This window comes from Callospermophilus lateralis, chromosome 5 (genome assembly GCF_048772815.1).
Source record: "Callospermophilus lateralis isolate mCalLat2 chromosome 5, mCalLat2.hap1, whole genome shotgun sequence".
Lineage (NCBI taxonomy): Eukaryota > Metazoa > Chordata > Mammalia > Rodentia > Sciuridae > Callospermophilus > Callospermophilus lateralis.
The window spans coordinates 30,877,650-30,898,121 of NC_135309.1; the positions used below are offsets into that span (position 1 = coordinate 30,877,650).

A 20,472-nucleotide genomic window follows, 5' to 3' on the forward strand; every position below is an offset into this window, starting at 1 on the left:
CAACTAAGAGATGTAGAGAATTTTTTTTGTTCCCTATAGATGATGCCAATCATCAGTTGGATATGGTTGCATTATATGGTTGCTCCTTATACCATATGGCACCTTACAACTAATTGTTTTCTTACATGTTGCTACATTTAATCCTCATGTCAATTCTATGAAGTAGGTATTACCAACTCCATTTTACTGAAGCCCAGAGAGGCCCAGAGGGCTGAGTCACTACTTGTCCATGATTACAAGGCTAGTAAATTCCATCACACATGGTGAGGGGTGGCAAAGTCCAACAATCCTTTGCCACTGAAGGGCAGGGGTAGGATTTGCATTCTAAGGAGTCGGTGGCATTAAGTAATGAGCCTCACTTCCCACCTGCTCCCTTTGCCTTTCTCCTAAGACCCTGTGCTTTTCTATACTCATTTCCTATTACAAACTTTCACACCTATGGGACTCTTGGCTGCCAAAGCTCATCATAAACTTTACATAGTAATTAACATGCTCTCTGAAACACGTTACTGAATCTTCTTATCTCTAAGCCTTTGCCCAGGCTCTTGCCTTTGCCAGGAATGCTATATTTCAAAAATAGGACACCACAGTGTCTGGGCTCAGGAAGGACAGCCTGTTATCTGTAAGGATTGTTGTGGGCAGGATGCCCATACCAGTATGGTTCGCAGACTAAAATTACACAGATGCTTAGTAAGTATGTTTAATATTGAAATGGATAGCTGTAGTGGAATCTTAAACTGAATTCAAATTTACTCCTGTTTAAAATCATTAACATCAAATTCCATCACACAAAAATGAAAGATACTACATAGATTTCAGGCAAATGAAATATACTCCATTGAGCATTTAATAAATTACATCCAAGTGTGACTTTTTCTTTAAAAAAGACAAAATTATAATGCAACTATTTATTAAAATGCTGAGAATTCAAACATCATCTGAATCATATCAAATAATGGCATTTACTTTTGCAAAGTATGACAATGAGAACCTAGGAGTTTCTGTACAAGGCTGAGCATTTTCAACATTCCTGGCCTATATGAGAAAAGATTGTGTTCTCTTACTGGTGACTCAGGAAATACAATACACTTGAGTTACAACTGCTGGTGTGTGGAGACAAGGGTAGCACCCATGACTAGCTGGGCTCTAGAAAACAAGCATGCAGTACTTTCGTGCCACTCTGGGACCCAGTGAAGTTTGCTCAAGGGTGAAACTACATGCAGGATGTAGAGAGGGCTGGACTAAGGAGCTTGCTGTGGCTGGAAGATGGAAGGGAAAGCAGCATGCAGATAGCAAAGAAGCCGCCAGGAGCCTTCTCACAACCATCCCAGATCAGCAAGTTGGAAGATATTTATATCAAGGTAGTGAGTAGGAAATATAAATGTTCATTGGGCCTGATTCAAGAATGAAACCATCATAACAGATAAAACTTTGAGGACAGGTGGTTATCACACCACCTATAAGCACAAGTTAACTCAGAGGATGCTCATCTGGTTTCAGTTGACAGGGAATTTATATAAATGTTTAAGTTTTAATTTTTGGCAAATTTATTTCACAAAGCTCTGGTTTCATCTCTTAAGAACAATAAAGTTCATTAAATGACAATTTATAAATGAGAATAGAACTATTTTAAATACATTTTGTTGGGCATAGGCATTTTTTTTTTTTTTACTAACTATAAAATTAGGTGAAACAAAAAGATAATGACAGCACAGCTACCGTCTAACGACTTTGAGACTACAGTTTAAGTTCAAAAGGTTAAGGATTTTACAAAAGATCACATTGATAATTACACACGAAGAGTACTTGATTAGATACAGAAAATATTAATAAGTGTGGTTTTCTTCCTTTGAAATCTAGCTTTACTAAGTAATATCAGCTCCTATTAAGATTTGACCTACTTTATGGTACCCTAACCTAGAAGATTCAAAGTAAACCAGTTACTTTCGTTACCAATTAGATCAACATTTTATTTCTAAAATAATGTATTCAGGATACACTGGAGTAGCCTATACTTATTTATTACACAGTATTGTGCACACTTACAGATATTTTGCAGTATTTGCTATATTTTTCCAAAGTTGTTTCCTAGGACATTGATCATTAGGAGTATTTATGTTAGGGTTCCAAACACTAAAGTCCTTTCTGAGAATATCTGGGATAAAACCCCTCTCTTTGATGTAACAAGTTACATACTAAGAAAAAAATCCTGAACTTGTATATTAGGGCAGGGTTGGAGGTACTATCTGAAGATCTGAGTGATATTCAGGAGATTGACACATACAAGGGACTTTAATTTTTTTTTAAATTTTCAAGAGAAACATTGTGGGAAAGGAAAAAGTGTTTCATAATCTAGGGTATGTTTAAAAGCCCTTGCTGTCATGGTTAAATGTACAAAAACAGTATTACTTAAAGAAATACACCTCTAAGAGCCAAGGTAAGCTTTGGCTAATTGATTGATAGCTTTTGTTTGGCTCTGGAGGTTTCCATGGAAACAGCCGGAGAGACAGAAAAGGCAGCATTATCATCTTTATCCATAATGCCATCTGATAAAGCTGCACATTGATTCATTTATGCCATCCAGAGCAGATATATTACTTTTGGTTAAGTTGGACAAAGGGAGACATGGGTTCTACTGGTCACACTTTGAATTTCCTGTCTTTCTGTTTGAAACCTTAAATTAAAATCATGATAAAACCCTGTCTGAACATTTCCCTCAGAAGCTTCTAGTTCAAGTAATACTTCAATAACCAGAAACCAAATGAAGAAACGTGAAGCATCAAATGGAGCTCCACTGCTAAGTTCTTAAAATTATATGGCACCAAGCTTCCTGTAGCTGAAGAAATTATCCTGAAGAGTATTTACAATTCCGTTATATCAGATCTCAGCTAGGCAAGAAATGCCATGTTAAGTGTTTATTATACACAGTTGAACCAGGTGGCATCATTCATCATTTCTCTCCTATGTCTAGATTGTCTGTTTTAATATAGTTAACACACAAGACACAATTTTCTAATCTTATATCAGGTAAATGCTTCTCAGAAAGGCCAGAAAAACAGACTTAACTCAAAATTACACATCTGAAATACACAAAAATAAAAACATCAACAATAAAATACAAACAAAATAAGCTAAATATGGAGGCATGCAACCTTTAGCACCATGTTTAAGACCACAGAGGGCAAGAGTGTTGACAGAGGTCTAAAGAGGCATATAAGTTCTTGAATGGGATCCCAAACATAGAACCCACTTTTTGAGTCCAAAACTTTTAAAAAGGGAAAGCCTGAGAAATTCTCAACAGAAATATCCATGATTTATCAGAGATAGACAATTTGATATTATTCTTATTCTAAAAGCATTGGAAACATTATTTCTAAGGAAAAGACTGCTCACTTTGGGAGGCCAGTTGGGAAATCAGTGCCAGCCTCCAGGAACTAAATGATGTCTCTGTACTAAATGATGTCTCAGTAAGTTAAAAAGACATGCTATGGCCACTAGAAGGATCAATTTACTCATGGAGAGTAATTTGCTAGTGAGCAGTAAGCTCCCTCATATCTGCATAACAACCACCATGCGAAACAGTAAAAAGATTTAATGTGGCACATACACTCGTATACTCCACAAGGCAGAACATTTGGAAAATATCCACATGATGGCATCAGGTATAGAAATCCAGAGCATAAGGTCTCAGCTTGGTCCTTTCTAGAAAAAAAAAAAAAAAAAAAAAGGTGGGCACCTAAAAGTCTAGGGAAAGTTTTATCATTTTATCTAGTGATGTAGTGAAGACTTTTATGATTTAAAGGTACTTTTATCTACTGCAAATCCCTCATCTTACTGATGGGAAAACTGAGAACTCAAGTGTCATATCTGACAATGGAAGTGAAGCCAAAGGACATTTAGTTCAGTCCTTTTCCCATTATACTTATCTCTCAGGTGCCTTTCAATCTTACATGCATCAGTTAATCAAGCTCAAGGAAAAATAACTGAGAAATATCAGATAGGAAAGTGCTGCATTTTTTTTTGCAAAGATTTTGGCAATTCATGTTCTGATGTGCTTAATATAAAGGGAAAACCCCAGTCATCTTTTGGTAAAAATGTTATATCCTCCAAGAAACAGCTCCTTTTCTGATAGCTATTTTTGTAGGTACTGGGAAAGCTCACAGCTGACAGTTTTCATAGGCCCCATCTTTGTAGTTAGAGCTGGATTCTGCAGATCCTGTATCATCAGGTGGGATGAAATGATTGCTGTCTTGAGAATCTGTATCAATGCTTTTGGTCTCTGACTGAAGGTGGACAGAAACCTGAACTGCTATCTCTTGACCTTGTTCATTCAGAGAGCCATCATCTGAATCTCCTCCTGGTGAATTGCTCCGCCCCATCTCTGAGTTAATGACATAGATGCCACCTTGAGCATCCAAGGCAGGTCTCTCTTTAATTCTTTCTCCCATGTCATCAGGGTCATCCACTCGTACAGCCTCAAACATCTCCTCGACAAAGGCTCGGCAGTTTAGAATAAGGGGTGGAAGAGGAACACTTCTTGCCAGTTCCTCAATGTACCGAGCAAACTCCATGGTCTTAAACTGAGTGACTTTGGCGAGTTCCAGAGTCTTGGCTGAGGTGATGATGGGGATGCGTTTTGCAATCTCAAAAGCCTTCTGAAGTTTCTCAGCCCCTTCAGTTCTGAAGAACTCATTGATGGCCTTCTCAGTCTTGCGGAGATGACTGCTCATCATGCACAGCCGTGTGACATTCAAGATGAGAGTGATTGTAAAGGCAATCAGGCACACAATCATGTAGTAGATACTCATGTCTCCCGAGGTGAAGATAACGCGGAGGGTGACAGAGTAGGAGGCACGAACCGGAGAGGAGACAAAGCATGTGTAGAGCCCACGGTCATCAAAGGCTACGTTGGTGATATTTAGGAAGTTATCAGAAACCAACCATTTTCCACCTGATAATCCAACAGAAATGAAAACAATTACAGCATAATAAATATTATTACTAAATAAGCCAACTGCCTTATCAATGTTCTACTTCTTCATGAAAGTACTTTAACTGTTAGATTTTGCTATTTGTTTAAACCATATAAAAAGGGCAGACTATTATATCCAGAGCTAGAATTAGTTAATCTGGAACTTCAAAAAAGAAACCAAGACACTAATAATTGCCATCATTTCCTTTTCACTGCTTGACATAAAATGTCTTTGAGGCAGACAGATGTGTCCAAATAATATTAAATGATTAATCTTTAAAAAGATGCTTATATGTAAGGTGTGTCTATACTACAATCACTATCTATATGCTTTATAAAAATTTATTTAGTTTTTAGTTGTAGGTGGACAGAATACCTTTATTTTATTTTTATATGATGCTGTGGATCAAATCCAGTGCCTCACGCATGCTAGGCAAGTACTCTACCTCTGAGCCACAACCCCAGCCCTCTATATGTTTTTTATGCTATCTATATTTTAGAAGGATATGCTCAGAAACATAAAACAATGGTTATTTCCAGGATAATGGGTTATAGATAATTTTTATTCTTATTCTTTTTTCCCCCAGTATTGGGGATTAATCTCAAGGCCTCACATATGTGAGGAAGGCATGCTATAAGTGAGCTATATTCTCATATTTTTTAAAAAATTCTGAGATAGGGTCTTGCCAAGTTGCCCAGGCTGGCTTCAAACTTGTGATCCTCCTGCCTCAGTTTCCTAAGTAGCTGGGATTACAGGTGTGTACCACCATGCCCAGCTACTTCCCTCTCTTTATTTAACTATGTTTGTTCAAGATAAAAAAGTTATATTTTTAAAAAAGCTTGGAAACTTAATGCATTTATTCAATTGCTAACTGGCTAATCTGGCATGCCTTGCACATGTTAACTTGCTTTCTTAGGAATGGCTTGTCGATGATGACATCTTGATTTTCTGGCAAAAGGAACTAAAGCACAAGCCAAAAGATATATCTCACAAGTCAGGGTAAATGAGCAGCTTGGCAAAGAGAATCAAGCTGCCCTTAGAATGCCTATGCTTCTATTTTAAACCTACAATATGCTGCCTCTAGTCTGTGCATGAAGATATATCCCTTTAGGGAACACCTATGCAAAGTACAAAAATGCACAAGAAAACAAAGCATATTGAGCATCTACACTGATTGCACATCCTTTAATAATGTGGCTTAACCAAGAAAGCCACTCAAAGATGAGACGTATGGACTAACCTGGATTGTGTGAGTTCCCCAATGACTACAGGTGGTGTCTTGGGGAGAATGGGTGAGTGTGTGTTAAGTGTCACCTGATTAACATTCAAAACTGTTTTCATCCCTGAGGTTATACGGTTCTTTATTAAAATAATGCACTAAAATAGTGGCAAATAAATTAGCAAGCACTCTGGATCGTGACCATTTTTATCATCATTAAAACTAATCTAAATTCTATGGCTATATTTATTTTTAGGAGTCATCACTTCACTAATGTAGAAGAGGAAAATATATATATATATAGCTAGAAACATAGCCATTATTCCAAAGCTTCTGTTCTATGAACTTGGAGTTATGAAAAGGACACCCTTTGAATCCAAGGTGTGATGAACTACACAGACTCCATTAATCAGCCAATGCACTACTACCACAAGCTAAACTCTTTAGCTCACTTGCTGATAATAGCTCAAGATTTATGAACCTTATACTAGACTGACATGCTCTTTAAACTCCTCTCACTTGAGATTCATAAAATTTAATACAATTTTCCAGAGCTGCTGCTGAAAGCATCAATGATAGATGTTAGTAGTCAACAAAGTAAAGGGAAAATAGGAAAATGAAACTGCCATTCCACTTGGCTGGTTTTGTCCTAACCTAAGGGTTTGTTTATGCAGTCAGTCTGTAACGATCACACTGAATAATTCAAATCTCAGATGTGTTTGTTCAGGATAGCTTGGAGGAGAAGAGTCTAGTTCAGTGGGGACAAACAGAACCCTAAATCATATTCAAAATACACATTGATTTAATAGGTATATATTTTTAATAAACTGATTAAAAATACTCTGTTCTAACAATTCAAACCCTTTAATTCCAGTTATTTAATCTGCAGAAAGGTTTAAAATGTTTAGTATATATATACTACATATACTCTTCATCTATTTTTTTTTCTTTTTGGGCAGTGCTGGTTCACAAATAGCAAAATTAAGTAAAAACCTGTTAAAAAGTAGTAGATTTAAGTTGAATTATCATATGTTTGTGTGATTTTTAAGATTGAGAAACTCCTGCTTTCAAGTAAATAAGGTATAGAATAGGTTAAAAAAAAATAAAGAGAGCGAGAGACAGAAAGAACTGGAAAAGCTTACAGATTTCCATAGTACCCTTCTAATTCTCAGAGGGGCTCCAAGTTTTATGCACAGATTTATATAGTAGGTCTCTAGTATCCATGAGTTCTATATTCCTGGATTCAACCAACTGCAAAGTGAAAATAATTGGGTGAAAATTATATCTGTACTGAACATGTACAGATTTTTCTTGTCATTTAATAAATAACTACTTTATATAGCAATTGTATTAGTTATTACAAGTAATCTAGAAATGATTAAAGTATATGTGCAGGTTATATGCAAATACTAGGCCATTTTAGTTAAGGAATTTGACTTAGTTTAGGAATTAACATTCAGATTTTGGTACTTGAGGGGGTTCCTGGATACAATCTCCTGGGATACAAAGGGATGACTTAACTCATTAAAAAAAAACATCCTGGATTTCCTCTAATACTTACAGTAACTCATTCTGCAACAAGAAATTTTTGTTTTTGTAGGTCTAGCCAAAATCCTTCCTGATGTATTCACATGGGGCTACTACAGTAATTTATTCACAATGCAGTGTAGGCAACTGTACCCCTGTATACTTTCTATACAGCTGTAAGAGCAATAGTCATGTAGTCTATTGTTAGTGAAGAAGAAAACCAGCTCACCAAGAGGAAGGAAAATAGCTCACTACAATCAAGTGAATACCTTTTAAATTTAACACTATGATTCATGGTTTTCTTCTTTTGGTTTAATAATTATAATTACTTTTTTTTTTTTTTGTACTGGGGATTAAACCCAGGGGTGCTTTACCACTGAGCAACACTGCCAGTCTTTTTCATTTTTTGAGAAAGGGTCTTGTTATGGTGCTGAGCCTGGCTTCAAACTTGAGATCCTCTTACCTCAGCTTCCCAAATTGCAGATATGCACCACTGTCTCTGGCACTTTGCTCCCTTTGATATGTTTAACACTTTAGGCTTTTCAAAAGTTGTAAGTTATTTACCCTTTCTCATCTTTTATATTTCTTGCTAAATATGTCATGAAACCAGGAAGAATGGATAGGAAATAAGTAATCTTGATTAAATTACAGCTTGGTACAATTACCTCTGCCTCTGTCATCCAGTTGTTGTCCTTTTGAGTTGTACCAACGGACATCTTCATAGTGATCAACTGTGAGAAGACATTCAATTGAAATGCTAGTTCCCTCTTTGGCTATGATGACATTATCACCTGAGTGGGAACCTGCTGCAAGTTCAAAACTTGGAAGAAATGATGCATTGTAAGAACTCTGATTTGCTCCCAGTGGGGCCATTTGGTCGAAGTCCACATCTTCCACAACAAGAGCAGCTGGCACAATAATAATCACCACTAAAGTGAATAAGCAACTATGTGGCTTCATGGGAAAATGAAAGAAAATCTTGTTTAGACTCGGAAAACTCAAAAGCTGCTATGCTATAATAAGAGCACAGTGGGTGATTTACTGCTTGGTAGAAAAGTTTTCCAAAAAAGTGGTAGATCCCAGTATAATTCGAAATCTTCAAGATTAAAGAGAGGTGAGTGGAGACCAACCTAAAAGAAAGACAAATATAAAGTTTAACCAACTGAGACTCATAATGGGGTGAAGCTCAGTATGTTCCAGAAATGAACAGACATGAAATTGATTAAAATAATTGGTGCTGACATCAGGGAGTGATTAGAGAGAAAATCGTCTAAAAATCTCACTGGTAAAAAATGCACTGAATTGGGAAAGAGCAGACCTAGATTCCGGTCCTAGCTTTGCTTATTAACAAGCTGTACGACCTTGGCAAGTAGCATTCTCTCTGGGATTCTGTTTTCTCATCTGTCAAATGAGGGAGTGGATGAGATAATCTCTAAGGACTCTTCCAGTTCTGAAATGCCATGATTCTATTTTACTCTGACAAATTCTGTGCAACAGGGAGCCAATGAAAGCTAAAATATTTAGCTTAACGATCTTTTATTTCAACCTGCACCATTACCATCTGTTGTTATATCAATAATGTAAATCAAATGGTACATCATAATCATAACCACGGAGCTCCAAATTTGTGTAATTCAAGTACATACATATATTACATATAAATAATGCAGGAATATGTGTGGTAGTTTTTTTGGTCTTCCTAATAGAAAGAAACTATTAACTGCATTATACATAAATAGAGATACTGATTTCTGAGGCTATAGAACCTCCCTCTTGGGCAAAGATGCTAGACAAAAATATTTTCCTTTAATAGTTTCTTCAGTATTAAGAGACAAAATACAGTATATTAAGTAGTTTGTAAGAATATCAAATTTCTAGCTCTAACTCTAATAAAATTAGATAAGGGGAGAACTGACATTTTAAATGTGTAGTTGGTGGAAATGCAAATAAAAAACTCCAGAGGAAAAATATTAGACAGATTTAAGAGAAGAACAAAATATCATGAATAAAAAGCAAAACAAAAACCTAGCTTAAGAGTTTTAGTGTTTATGATTATCTTCCTAATTTGATTTCCCTTTTAAATCACAGACTCTCAAAGAAAAATTTCAATTTATACTTTTATAAAATACAGATGAAATGCCTAGCTTTATTTCTCATAAAGGCCCAAGATAATTAATTTTAGAAATGACATTTACTCTCCTTTATACTCACATGAAGGCTGCTTGATCACAGAACATAAAAAGCAATGGATCATTGTATTTTGCCATTAAGCTCCTCAAAGTCTAAATTACAGGAAGTTGTAAATGACATTTAATTTTTTATAAGCCCTTGAAAAATTGATTGAATAATAATCATAAATAATATTCTAAATCTTTAAAAGTTAAGGATAGACTATTTAGAATAAAACAAAAAACTTCAGACTTTGGCTCTACATGATAGATGAAACACATGTGTTGATTTCCACTTCATTTTAAAAACCCCACTAAAATGACAATGAAGGAAACAAAAGACTTGGGCATTGGATGGAACCTAGTAAATGATTTTATCTAATCTATAAACTTCATAGTGACTTGCTCCTTAAGATTATGCTGGAAGTTAGGAGGAGAATCCAGGTGAGAACCTGGTCTTTTCTTTTTAGGAAGGGGAGATAGGCAGAAACAATGGAAATAACATTTCTTGACTGATGGCCGTGAGCCAGGCACTGTGCTAGGGACATGACAAGTAAGCTCCAAGTTCTTTCTCATCACAAAATATACAACTACTGATGGGCATGATTTTGCCCTTTATTCTAGAGTAATGATTCTCAATAGCACTAGGCTATGTGAATATGCTGAAATGTACTATAGGCTTTCCCAAGACTTTTTGGTAAGAAGTTCCTGTGGCTTCATTTAAGACAGGATTTTAAAAAATTCATTTGTTCCTTCTACTGCCATGATTTTTTAAAATCTTGATTTTGCTACATTTGGGTGGGCACCAAGTTATTACTAATTATGCCTTTTCTTTAAAGCAACTCATTATTTTATTATCATATGTTTATTTTTAAAAGGAAATTCTCTATCACTTTTGTGGATAACTCTACAAATAAGCACAAGGAAAGCAAAACAGTGTTATCAGCCTCCAAAGATACTTTCTGAGTTGGAGGCCTGCCCTCTTTGTTGGCAACCCCAAACCCAAACCAAACAGAACAAAAATTCTCATACCACCTCATTCCTTATCCTGCCGTCTTCTCCCTCCCTACTTTTCACTATCACTGAGTTTTAGATTAGAGGAATATTAGTAACATCTGGTGAGCACTCTCTTATCCTACAGACATCATCTCTGCCTTCACAAAGCTCAGTCTGGAAGTAGCTATAGACACTAACTAAATATATACAAAGTATGCTTAAGGCTACCCAAGGGATAATACAGGCTCTACAAGAGGACCTAACATGAAGGGAAACCTCATTACAGGAGGCCTCCTTGGGAAAGTGAGTTGTACAACAGGACCTGAGGAATAAAGAGAAATCAAGATTGGAAGTGCTCCAGATTAAGGGCCAGGGCACTGGGGAAAAAGCAGAGGGGTCACTACAAGTTATAGTGGTGATAGGCAAATCTTATTACCCACCTTTCAGGTGGCCAGAGAATGCTGCATTTGGTGTCTGATTCTGGAAGGGAACATACTGGGCTAACGGTGAAGGAAGAGATGGATTTTGGGAACTATAGTGACTAACACGAGTAAAGGAGGTACTTGTTTGCGATGAAGAGGTCAAAGAACTGAGTGTTCAGGAGTGGAGTAGCTCATTGTAGTTATGGTAACACACCCCTACAATCAAGGCAGCTAGTGTGGAAGAAACTGGAAGTAAAGGAAATAGACTCATTCTCCTTGCTGTGAGATTCAGGAGCACTGGGAGGATGAACAGCTTCCTTCTGGGCAAGCAGTGTCCTCACAAACAGAATGCTTGCCACAGAATTTCTGCTGCACAGAACCTCTTCAAGTAGGTTTCCTGAGCCTCCTTTGAAGGCTGGCTGTTCTTTCCACATGGAGCCATAGCACCCCCTGACTCCTGGAACATGCCACATCCACAGTACTCATCCGGTGCCAGTAATGCTGCTCTGTACTGCTAGATGGTTTACCCATCTCACCCACAAGCCCCTTAAACACAGGGACTATGTATTTTTTTACTACTACATGTCATAATGAACACATGTCAATAGACATTTATTGATGAAGATTAGTTTAAATTTGATAGTGTGTGATAGATCTTCATAAATTGAGTAATGTTGTGTAACAGGGATCATAACTATTCAAACTTACATGTTTTACTAGCCCCTATTATATCCCCTAAGACAAAAACAGCCAATGTCAACAACTTCAAAGGACCTTAAAGGTGCCTACCTGAAGGTATTCTTCAAACTGACTCCAAACCCCTAAAGCCTTCATTTATTATCTCATCCTAGAAGATAAGATTATGCTGGGAATAAAAGATCACCAAGTTCAGAGTTTCCAAACCAAGATGAATATCACAGTTACCTAGAGAGCTTGTTAAAAACAGACAATCCTGGATCTCACTCCAGACCTAGTGGGTAACAACCTCTGGGTTTGGGCCTTAAAATTTATGGCTTTCAATTAGCTCCCTGGGTAATTCTGAAGCAGTGGGTCCATAGACTGGCATGGCATTGAGGCCACTAATAATATTTCCTCATTTTCTGCACAACAACCCTGACAAATGGTGCTCCAGATGGTTTGAACATGCCTAGTAAGAGAGAACTAATCAGTCACACTTTATTCTGAATTTAGATTACCCTGGAACAGTGCAAAACTCAAAGTCTCTGATAAAGGCAGGGTAGCACAGAGGTTCAGACTAGATTTGAATCCTGGCTCTCACTCTAACTGGTTTGTAACTTTAATAAATGTTTAATGCCTGTGCCTCAATCCCCCCATCTTCTAGTGGGAAAAACGATAGTACTTTTCATAGGATTTTCACAAGACATTATGAAATCTGAATGAAAGAGTTTATATGTAAGTCTAGCAGTAGTAATCCCTGAATACACGCTAGCTATTATTATTGATGTTCTTTTTCAGATATTGTGCTAAAATATATGCCTAATTTTTTACTTAGCACACCATGCAACCACTGAAATATCTTGTGTGTGTGGGTGCGGGGGGTGGGGGGTACCATCATGCAATTTCAATTTTTAACTTAAAACTTCACATTTTTCCTTTTCTCACTGCAAATAAATATTCTGCAATAACATGGCTCAAACAAGCATTGCAAACTAAGCTTGAATCTCAACCATAATGTTAGATTAAGTTTTATGTGTTCTGAATTTGAGGTGGAGAACTTTCCTTGTGATCTACCCAGCCTATGGTTTCCTTTTGTGAGCCCTGCTTTTCTCTTCGTGGGCCCAGGAGGAAGTCCATCCAAGCTCATCAGAATCTTTGTTCTTGAAATTTAGAACTGAGACATTTGTGGGTTAGGGTCATTTGAGAAGGGAAGGCATACAAGGGGCTAAAGCAGGTACATGGGGACCATATACAAGGAGAAGCCTAGGGATAGGACACTAGGGATAGTGCTACTAGAAGGGAGAGAGTGCTAACAGGGAGGAGAGACAGGGGCTGAGGGAGAGAGAGGGGGAAGGGTTTTAGGGAAGAGTGATTCACACATGCTGTGCTGGCTCCTGACAGAATTCAACTTCCTGGCTCCAGTGACTTTCTTTCCTTTTTTTTTTTAAAGAAATAAACATCTTTATTCAATTTTCTTAAAAAAATATACCCTGAAAAAATGAAGATTGAGTATACAAACGAGGAAGCAAACGGGGACATGCATTAACTTCAGCAAAATTAACTGAAAAGTAACTGTGTATGTGGCTACCAGGCAGTCCTTATCATGATCTCTAACTTCTCTTCACACACCAGGGTTGGGCAGGCGAATGGCCTATGTGACCAACATTGGCTGTTCTTGTTTAATACAGACCCGGCCATTTGTCTCTACCAGAAGTGCCAAGAAACCTACAAGACTGGGTCTAGAAAAATCTTATAAAACACCCTGAAAGTGTTCTTAGGCTAAAGGTGGTAGAAGCAGTCTGGTATGCTGATTTCATGCCAAGAGAAGAAAGGTCTGATGATAGCCTTATATGTCCAGTCAATACTGAGCACCTCAGATGGATACCATGGACATGAACAAAAAGAACTTCTGCTGTTAACTTCACCCATAGGTAGTTAAGAGGCCAATGAGCAGTTGGGAAAGAAAACACTGGTAAAGGTGTGTGTCCAAGGTGACAGAAGCAAAAAGGAAGCAGAAACAAACCATCCTTGGGATCTGGATACCTTTGGCTTATTTTCTCACACTAAATTTCTTTTTTATTTAAGCCAGCTTAAATAAGTTTCTATTATTTGCAACAAAAACTCCATCAACTACAATCATATTTTCCCCCTCCCCACAGCAGTACTGATAAAGCTGAAACAACTATGACCATTCTGCTAATTCTAGCTTGACTTTAAAAATCAGTTAAATCAGGGACCCATAATGTGCATGATTAAGTATTAGGTGCCACAAGGATGCTCAGGAATTTACAAACTAGCTTGGGAGGTAAGGGCAGAAATAACTAACTAGATACAAGATAGTGTGAGAAGTCCTGAAGAGAAGCATAATTGTGCTGCAACTATAAAAGAGAAAGGAGGAATTTATGAGTTTTAGGAATGCAATCCACTGTTAAGTTTGGAACTTCCATATAATATATATTTATATATTTCCATATACATACATATACATATGTATGTATAAAATATATATCACGCCTTCTATCCTCAATGCAGGAACTGACATTTGAAGCTGAAGAATAAAGAGTTCAAAAAAGAAAATTAAGGGTCATCTTCCTGTGAATAATAAAAAAGGGTTATATTGTGCTCCTGGATGAAGTTACTAGGTAGAATTCTATATTACCTTTCCTCAGCATTAATAAGAATGTAACAGATAAGTATGACACTCAAGCTAAATACAACTTCTTTTTCATCTTTTTGGTATGTAAAATGTTAAGCTTTGCCAGGATCATGAATAATCACAAATGTAGATGAGTTTACCCTAGAAAACCATTCTGAAAACGGACTATATTATTTTAAAAAAGAGCGAAAGAAAAGAGCCTGTAGCTGTCATCCCTAACAGATTGCCCTGTTGCTGTTCCTGCCAACTTCTGAGAGAAGAAATATTTCCATTCAGTTCCAATTTTCAACATAAGTAAATAAGGAAGTAATGTGGCTGATTTCCGTTCTAGTGGCTCAATACTAAGTTGGCTGAGGAAACTGTTGTTTGCAGAAATAGTTCTAGGATAACTCAAAAGGGGAAAAATACCAGCACCCAGATGGTATTGTTTTTTGCTCCAATTATACTGGGATATTAATGCTTCATTCCCCACAGTTAAATGTGTTCCAGGCTGTATTTACAGCTTATCCACTCTTCTCTGCCAGCACTGTTACACTTGGAGAATGAAGGAGTTCCTACAAACTAGTACACAAATTGACAAAGTGGCATTTTGAATTGGCAAGGAAGAAAAAGAACAAATGATGAGCAGATTGTTAGCACTACTCTATCCTTTGCAAAAAACAAACACAAAGTTGTTTTGCTTATACTTTTGTTATAGAGATTCGTAACATTTAAAGGTAGTAGTATTAAAATAGAAATGGGCCATTTTTGAGGTCCATTTACTTACACATTTCTAATTAAAATAGCCCTTACACTTCTAGTAGTTTCTTGGAGCCATAACACACCTCATAACTGGCCATTTGGGCAGTTTCAGCTCAAACCTCCACATATTTTCTGGGACACTAAGAAACACCTTCTGAATTGACTGTATTCTGTATTGATTACATTACTTAGAGTTTTGCTTTAAACTCAGGATTATGTCAGTAATATTTAACATAATTTGTATCCTGACAAAAACATTTGTTGACTATGCTCCTACAGCCAAATGACAAAAATATGGAGAGGCAGGCTGAGGATCTCTCTGCTCCAACTTTTTTTCTCTATAGTCTGAAACATCCTTCAGTATCTTAAGTTCAGTGTATCTTAGCCTCAGATCCATTTTTCCAATATATACATAGCTTCAACGATAGCACATAATTCTTTCAATCTTTTTAATACCAAAATCATAGGAACAAGGCTCAGTGGTTATGAGACAGGTCTCAAGAGTACCTGATTCTACCTCTGGGTGAAGCTGTGGGTTTGAAAGGCCTTAATTTTCACAGCTGCTGACTAAGGTTATTATAGGGTAGCTGTACAGACTAGATGAATGGATGTGAGTAAATCATAAATACTTGTCATAATTATCCTGCTTCCTAGGTGTTTTTCAATTAAGTCTTTTTGTCTTTGCCCTAGGTCACTGTCCTTTCATCTCATCTGGGTACCACACTATCCTTTTAATTTTTAAATGGATCTCCATAAGTCCAATCTTATCCTTCTGATATAGTAAAATACTGCCTTTCTCAGAATTGGTTCTAAAGACAAATCCAAGCAAGTCCAGACAATTTCAAAATCTATTAGTGATTTTTCCTTGGTACATGAGATAAACTAAAAATTCCAGATTGGCATCCATAATTCTCAGAAACAGATTCAGGTGGCACATCAGAAGTGATGGGAAGGAGCCCAACAGTGTACATATGGGCAAAAATGTTCACTGAATTAATAAAGTGATTTAGAAATTAAGTAGAGACTTTAGTTATACCTCCATCACTAATCAGCTCTGATGTTCTCTTGTGACCTAAGTTTCCACATCTGGAGGCTGATTATTATTCTTTCTTTGCTCATGTCCTATAATTTTTCCAGCTTTCTTGTCTGGGCCCAAAGTCACAACTACGTTTGGTCTAGTCTCTAAATAATTTTTCACATTAAGTTCTGTTTCTAGTTATTCCTATTGCTTAAAAACTTTCTGTCCTTCCCCACTGTTATCTTCATGTGAAAATTCTACTCTCCCTACCATATCTAATTTCATCTTACTCAGGAAACCTCTCACCTAAACTCTTACTTCACCCTCTTTATTTTGTTTATTTATCTATTTATTTATTTTTTTAGTTGTTCAAAACATTACATAGCTCTTGACATATCATGTTTCATACATTTGATTCAAGTGGGTTATGAACTCCCATTTTTCCCCCCGTATACAGATTGCAGAATCACATCGGTTACACATCCACGTTTTTACATACTGCCATACTAGTGTCTGTTGTATTCTGCTGTCTTTCCTATCCTCTATTATCCCCCCCTCCTCTCCCTCCCCTCTTCTCTCTCTACCCCATCTACTGTACTTCATTTCTCTCCCTTGTTTTTTTTCTCCCCCTTTCCCTTCACTTCCTCTTATATGTAATTTTGTATAACGATGAGGGTATCCTTCCATTTCCATGCAATTTCCCTTCTCTCTCCCTTTCCCTACCACCTCTTGTCCCTGTTTAATGTTAATCTTCTTCTCACGCTCTGCCTCCCTGCTCTGTTCTTAGTTGCTCTCCTTGTATCAAAGATGACACTTGGAATTTATTTTTTAGGGATTGGCTAGCTTCACTTAGCATAATCTGCTCTAGTGCCATCCATTTCCCTGCAAATGCCATGATTTTGTCATTTTTTAGTGCTGAGTAGTACTCCATTGTGTATAAATGCCACATTTTTTTTAATCTATTCATCTATTGAAGGGCATCTAGGTTGGTTCCACAGTCTAGCTATTGTGAATTGTGCTTCACCCTCTTTATTTTGGATAAATTTCTTTTGCTGTCAATTTCCTAGAACATTGAGAGTACTCTACTGTACGACTTACTGCAGTTTCCTTCCTTTAAGAGTTATTTTTTCTGTTCAAAAGACTATAAGTCTGAAACCTTTCTCAGTTTTTAGTAGAGGGCCATTGCCTGTGTCGAGTGCTCAATATTTTGAGTTCAGATACTCAGCAACTCTACAGTCAGAAATGTGTCTGCTGCAAATTTCTTACTAACATCCCAGAGTTTCAGGCTCTGGAATGTTAATAAAGAGATTTGAAGGCAAGGAACACAGCTTTTAAAAAAAAAATTCAGTAGGCAGAACACTCTAGATAGAGTTTGACTTATAATTGGTTTCTCAAACTGCAACTTTTAGATCTATTACATCAAATTAATTTGTGGTGCTTGCTACAGATGTGAATTCTTCGCTCTACTCAGACTTACTACCTTGACTCCTCTAGCGGGAAGGATCTGGACATCCCTATGGATGTATGAATCTATCTATATTTATATTTTCATACTGGGGATTGAACCCAGAGCTGCTTAACCACTGAGCAACACTGCCAGCCCTTTTATTTTGGGACAGGATCTCGCTAAGTTGCTTAGGGTCTTGCTGCATTGCTGAGGATGGTCTCAAACTTGAAAACGCCTGCCTCAGCCTCCTGAGAAGCTGTGTTTACTGGCAACATCCAGATTGGACATCTGCATTTTTAATGTGTATATAGTTTTAGTGATTTAAGTCAATCTTATATTTGATTGTCCTATGTTTCTTATGACATCCTAAATTTTTTATGACAATATCATATTTTAACAATTCTCGAAGTGTTGTGTAGGGACTCTTGGGTGTCCCTGGGGCTTTTTTTTTTTCTTTTTGATGGGGGGCATTGAACTCATGGGTGCTTAACTACTGAGCCACATCCTAAACCACTTTTTAAAAATTTTTAAAATTCTGAGACAAGGTCTTGCTAAGTTGCTTAGGGCCTTGCTAAATTTGAGGCTGGCCTCAAACTTATGTTCCTCCTGTGTGTGCCACCAAACCTGGCTGGCTGTTCCTGGATCTTTGTCAAAACTGTATTTGTAGTAGTATTAGGACATTTGCCTTTTTCACTTTCATTCTCACTACATGATGTGATTTTCCACAGGCTTTGTGATGAGTGATGAGAGAATGCAGAAGAAATGAGAATCTAGCTATCTCCTACTAAGACAGACATTAAAGAAATTTGTAAAAATGTAAAACACAGCCATTCTCAATATTTTGTTTTGGAAAATATTCTTTATAAAAATGCTAATTATATTATTATGTAATGAATTCATTATTTTAAAAGGAAACAGATTCTAAAAGTTGTTTTGATTTCTAAAATGGTAAATATTGATAGCTGTAATTCACACACACACAAAAACAACTCTTTGAAGTTCTCCCTATGTTTTAAAAGTGTAAAAGGATTCTAATGCTAAAACGTTTGATAACTGCAGTTATAAGTAACAGGAACACTTAAAAAAGTTTTTTTTTTTTTAGTTGTAGTTGGACACAACTACAACTTTATTTTATTTATTTTCATATGGTCCTGAGAATTGAACCCAGTGCCTCACACATGCTAGGTGAGCCCTCTACTGATGAGCCACAACCCACCCCGACATTTTTTTAAACTAATAATTCTCAATTTATTAAAAAGGGTTCTACATCTTTGCAACCAGTGCCAGATTAATACTCATATTTTAAAGATAAGAATAGTACACTTAAGCCATTTATCAAGATAAGATAATCCCAATTTTATTCACTTTCCATTGCGACAGAAAAAAATCAGAGGAAACGTTCCATTTTATATGTATATGATTTTTGTTTGTTTTCCAATTTGGAGTAGGAAATTTTAACAAGTTCCAGATGATACTGATGCACCTAAATTTAAAGAACCATCATCCAGAAGCAAAGGAAAATATCTGAAGGACTTTGAAGGAGCAATTATTATATCTGGACATTAAGATAATCCTGAAGGCACTAAAGTGTAGGTGGAAGACCTGGATTCTTTATTTTAATTTTTTTTTATTGTTGTAGATGAACAGCATGCCTTTATTTTATTTATTTACTTTTTTATGTGGTGCTGAGGATCGAACCCAGTGTCTCACACATGCTAGGCAAGTGTTCTGACACTGAGCTCCAGCTCCAGCCCAAGACCTTAAAAGCCGAGTCCCTGCCTGGTGCCCAGTTTTCCACATCTTTATAATAAAATGTTTTAAATGCATTTCTAGTTCACCTATCAATCAGGGTTTCATGCATTCCCACTGCTCAAGGGCAAATGAAGAGCTGCATCTTTCTGATGAGGGCGAGAACAATCTTAAAGACATAAATCCGAGCATGTCACTCTTCTGCTTAGAAACCTTCAATCATTTTCCATTGAATTCCACATAGAAGTGAAACTCCTTACCCTGGCTCATAGGCCTCACAAGAATTGGTTCCTAAATCCTTGACCTCATCTCCCTCCCTCCTCATCTTGCACGTTTTGCTCCAGGCTGTGGCCTTTTTTCTCTTCCTTGACTCGGCTAGGTTTGTCCCAACTATATGGCCCCTGTACCTACTCTTCCCTCTGCTTGGAATGCTCTACCCTAGACCTTCATTTGGCTTATTGATCCCTTCGTTCCATTCCATCGCCCTGTCTAAATTTTTTTAAAGCACTTACTACCATCTTAGATGCCCCCGTTTGTTGACTTGCGTGTGCTCTGTTTCTCCCACCAAAATGTCAGCGATTTGACAGCGGGGCTTTTGCTATTTACTAGTGTGTCCCGGGCGCCAGGACACTGCAGGCAGGTATTTGGCGCTCAGTAAATATTTTCGGTGGCCGAACTCAGGCACCCAGGCCAGGCCTTCAAAAGAAGGTCGGGCGTCCCAGATTCCTTCACATCCGACCCCGAAGCACCTGCAACCACTCACTCCTCGGCGACCCCAGCACCTCCCTCGAAGCCACCCGGTCGGACCCCTCACTCACCGAACCCGAACGAAGCGCCTTCCGCCGGAGCGGATGCTTGATCCGGAAGTGTTCTTAAGC

General features: G+C 37.3%; 1 protein-coding gene across 1 annotated transcript; it reads right to left on the minus strand.

The window, feature by feature from the left end:
- Positions 1-758: 758 nt before the first annotated feature.
- On the minus strand, positions 759-20,454 carry Mfap3 (microfibril associated protein 3). Its single transcript, XM_076856410.1, has 3 exons — positions 20,413-20,454; positions 8,385-8,849; positions 759-4,951 (listed from the first exon to the last, which is right to left on the minus strand). The coding sequence occupies exons 2-3, from the start codon at positions 8,677-8,679 to the stop codon at positions 4,158-4,160; spliced, it is 1,089 nt and encodes a 362-aa protein (XP_076712525.1). The 5' UTR covers positions 8,680-8,849; positions 20,413-20,454; the 3' UTR covers positions 759-4,157.
- Between the last annotated feature and the right edge of the window lie 18 nt (positions 20,455-20,472).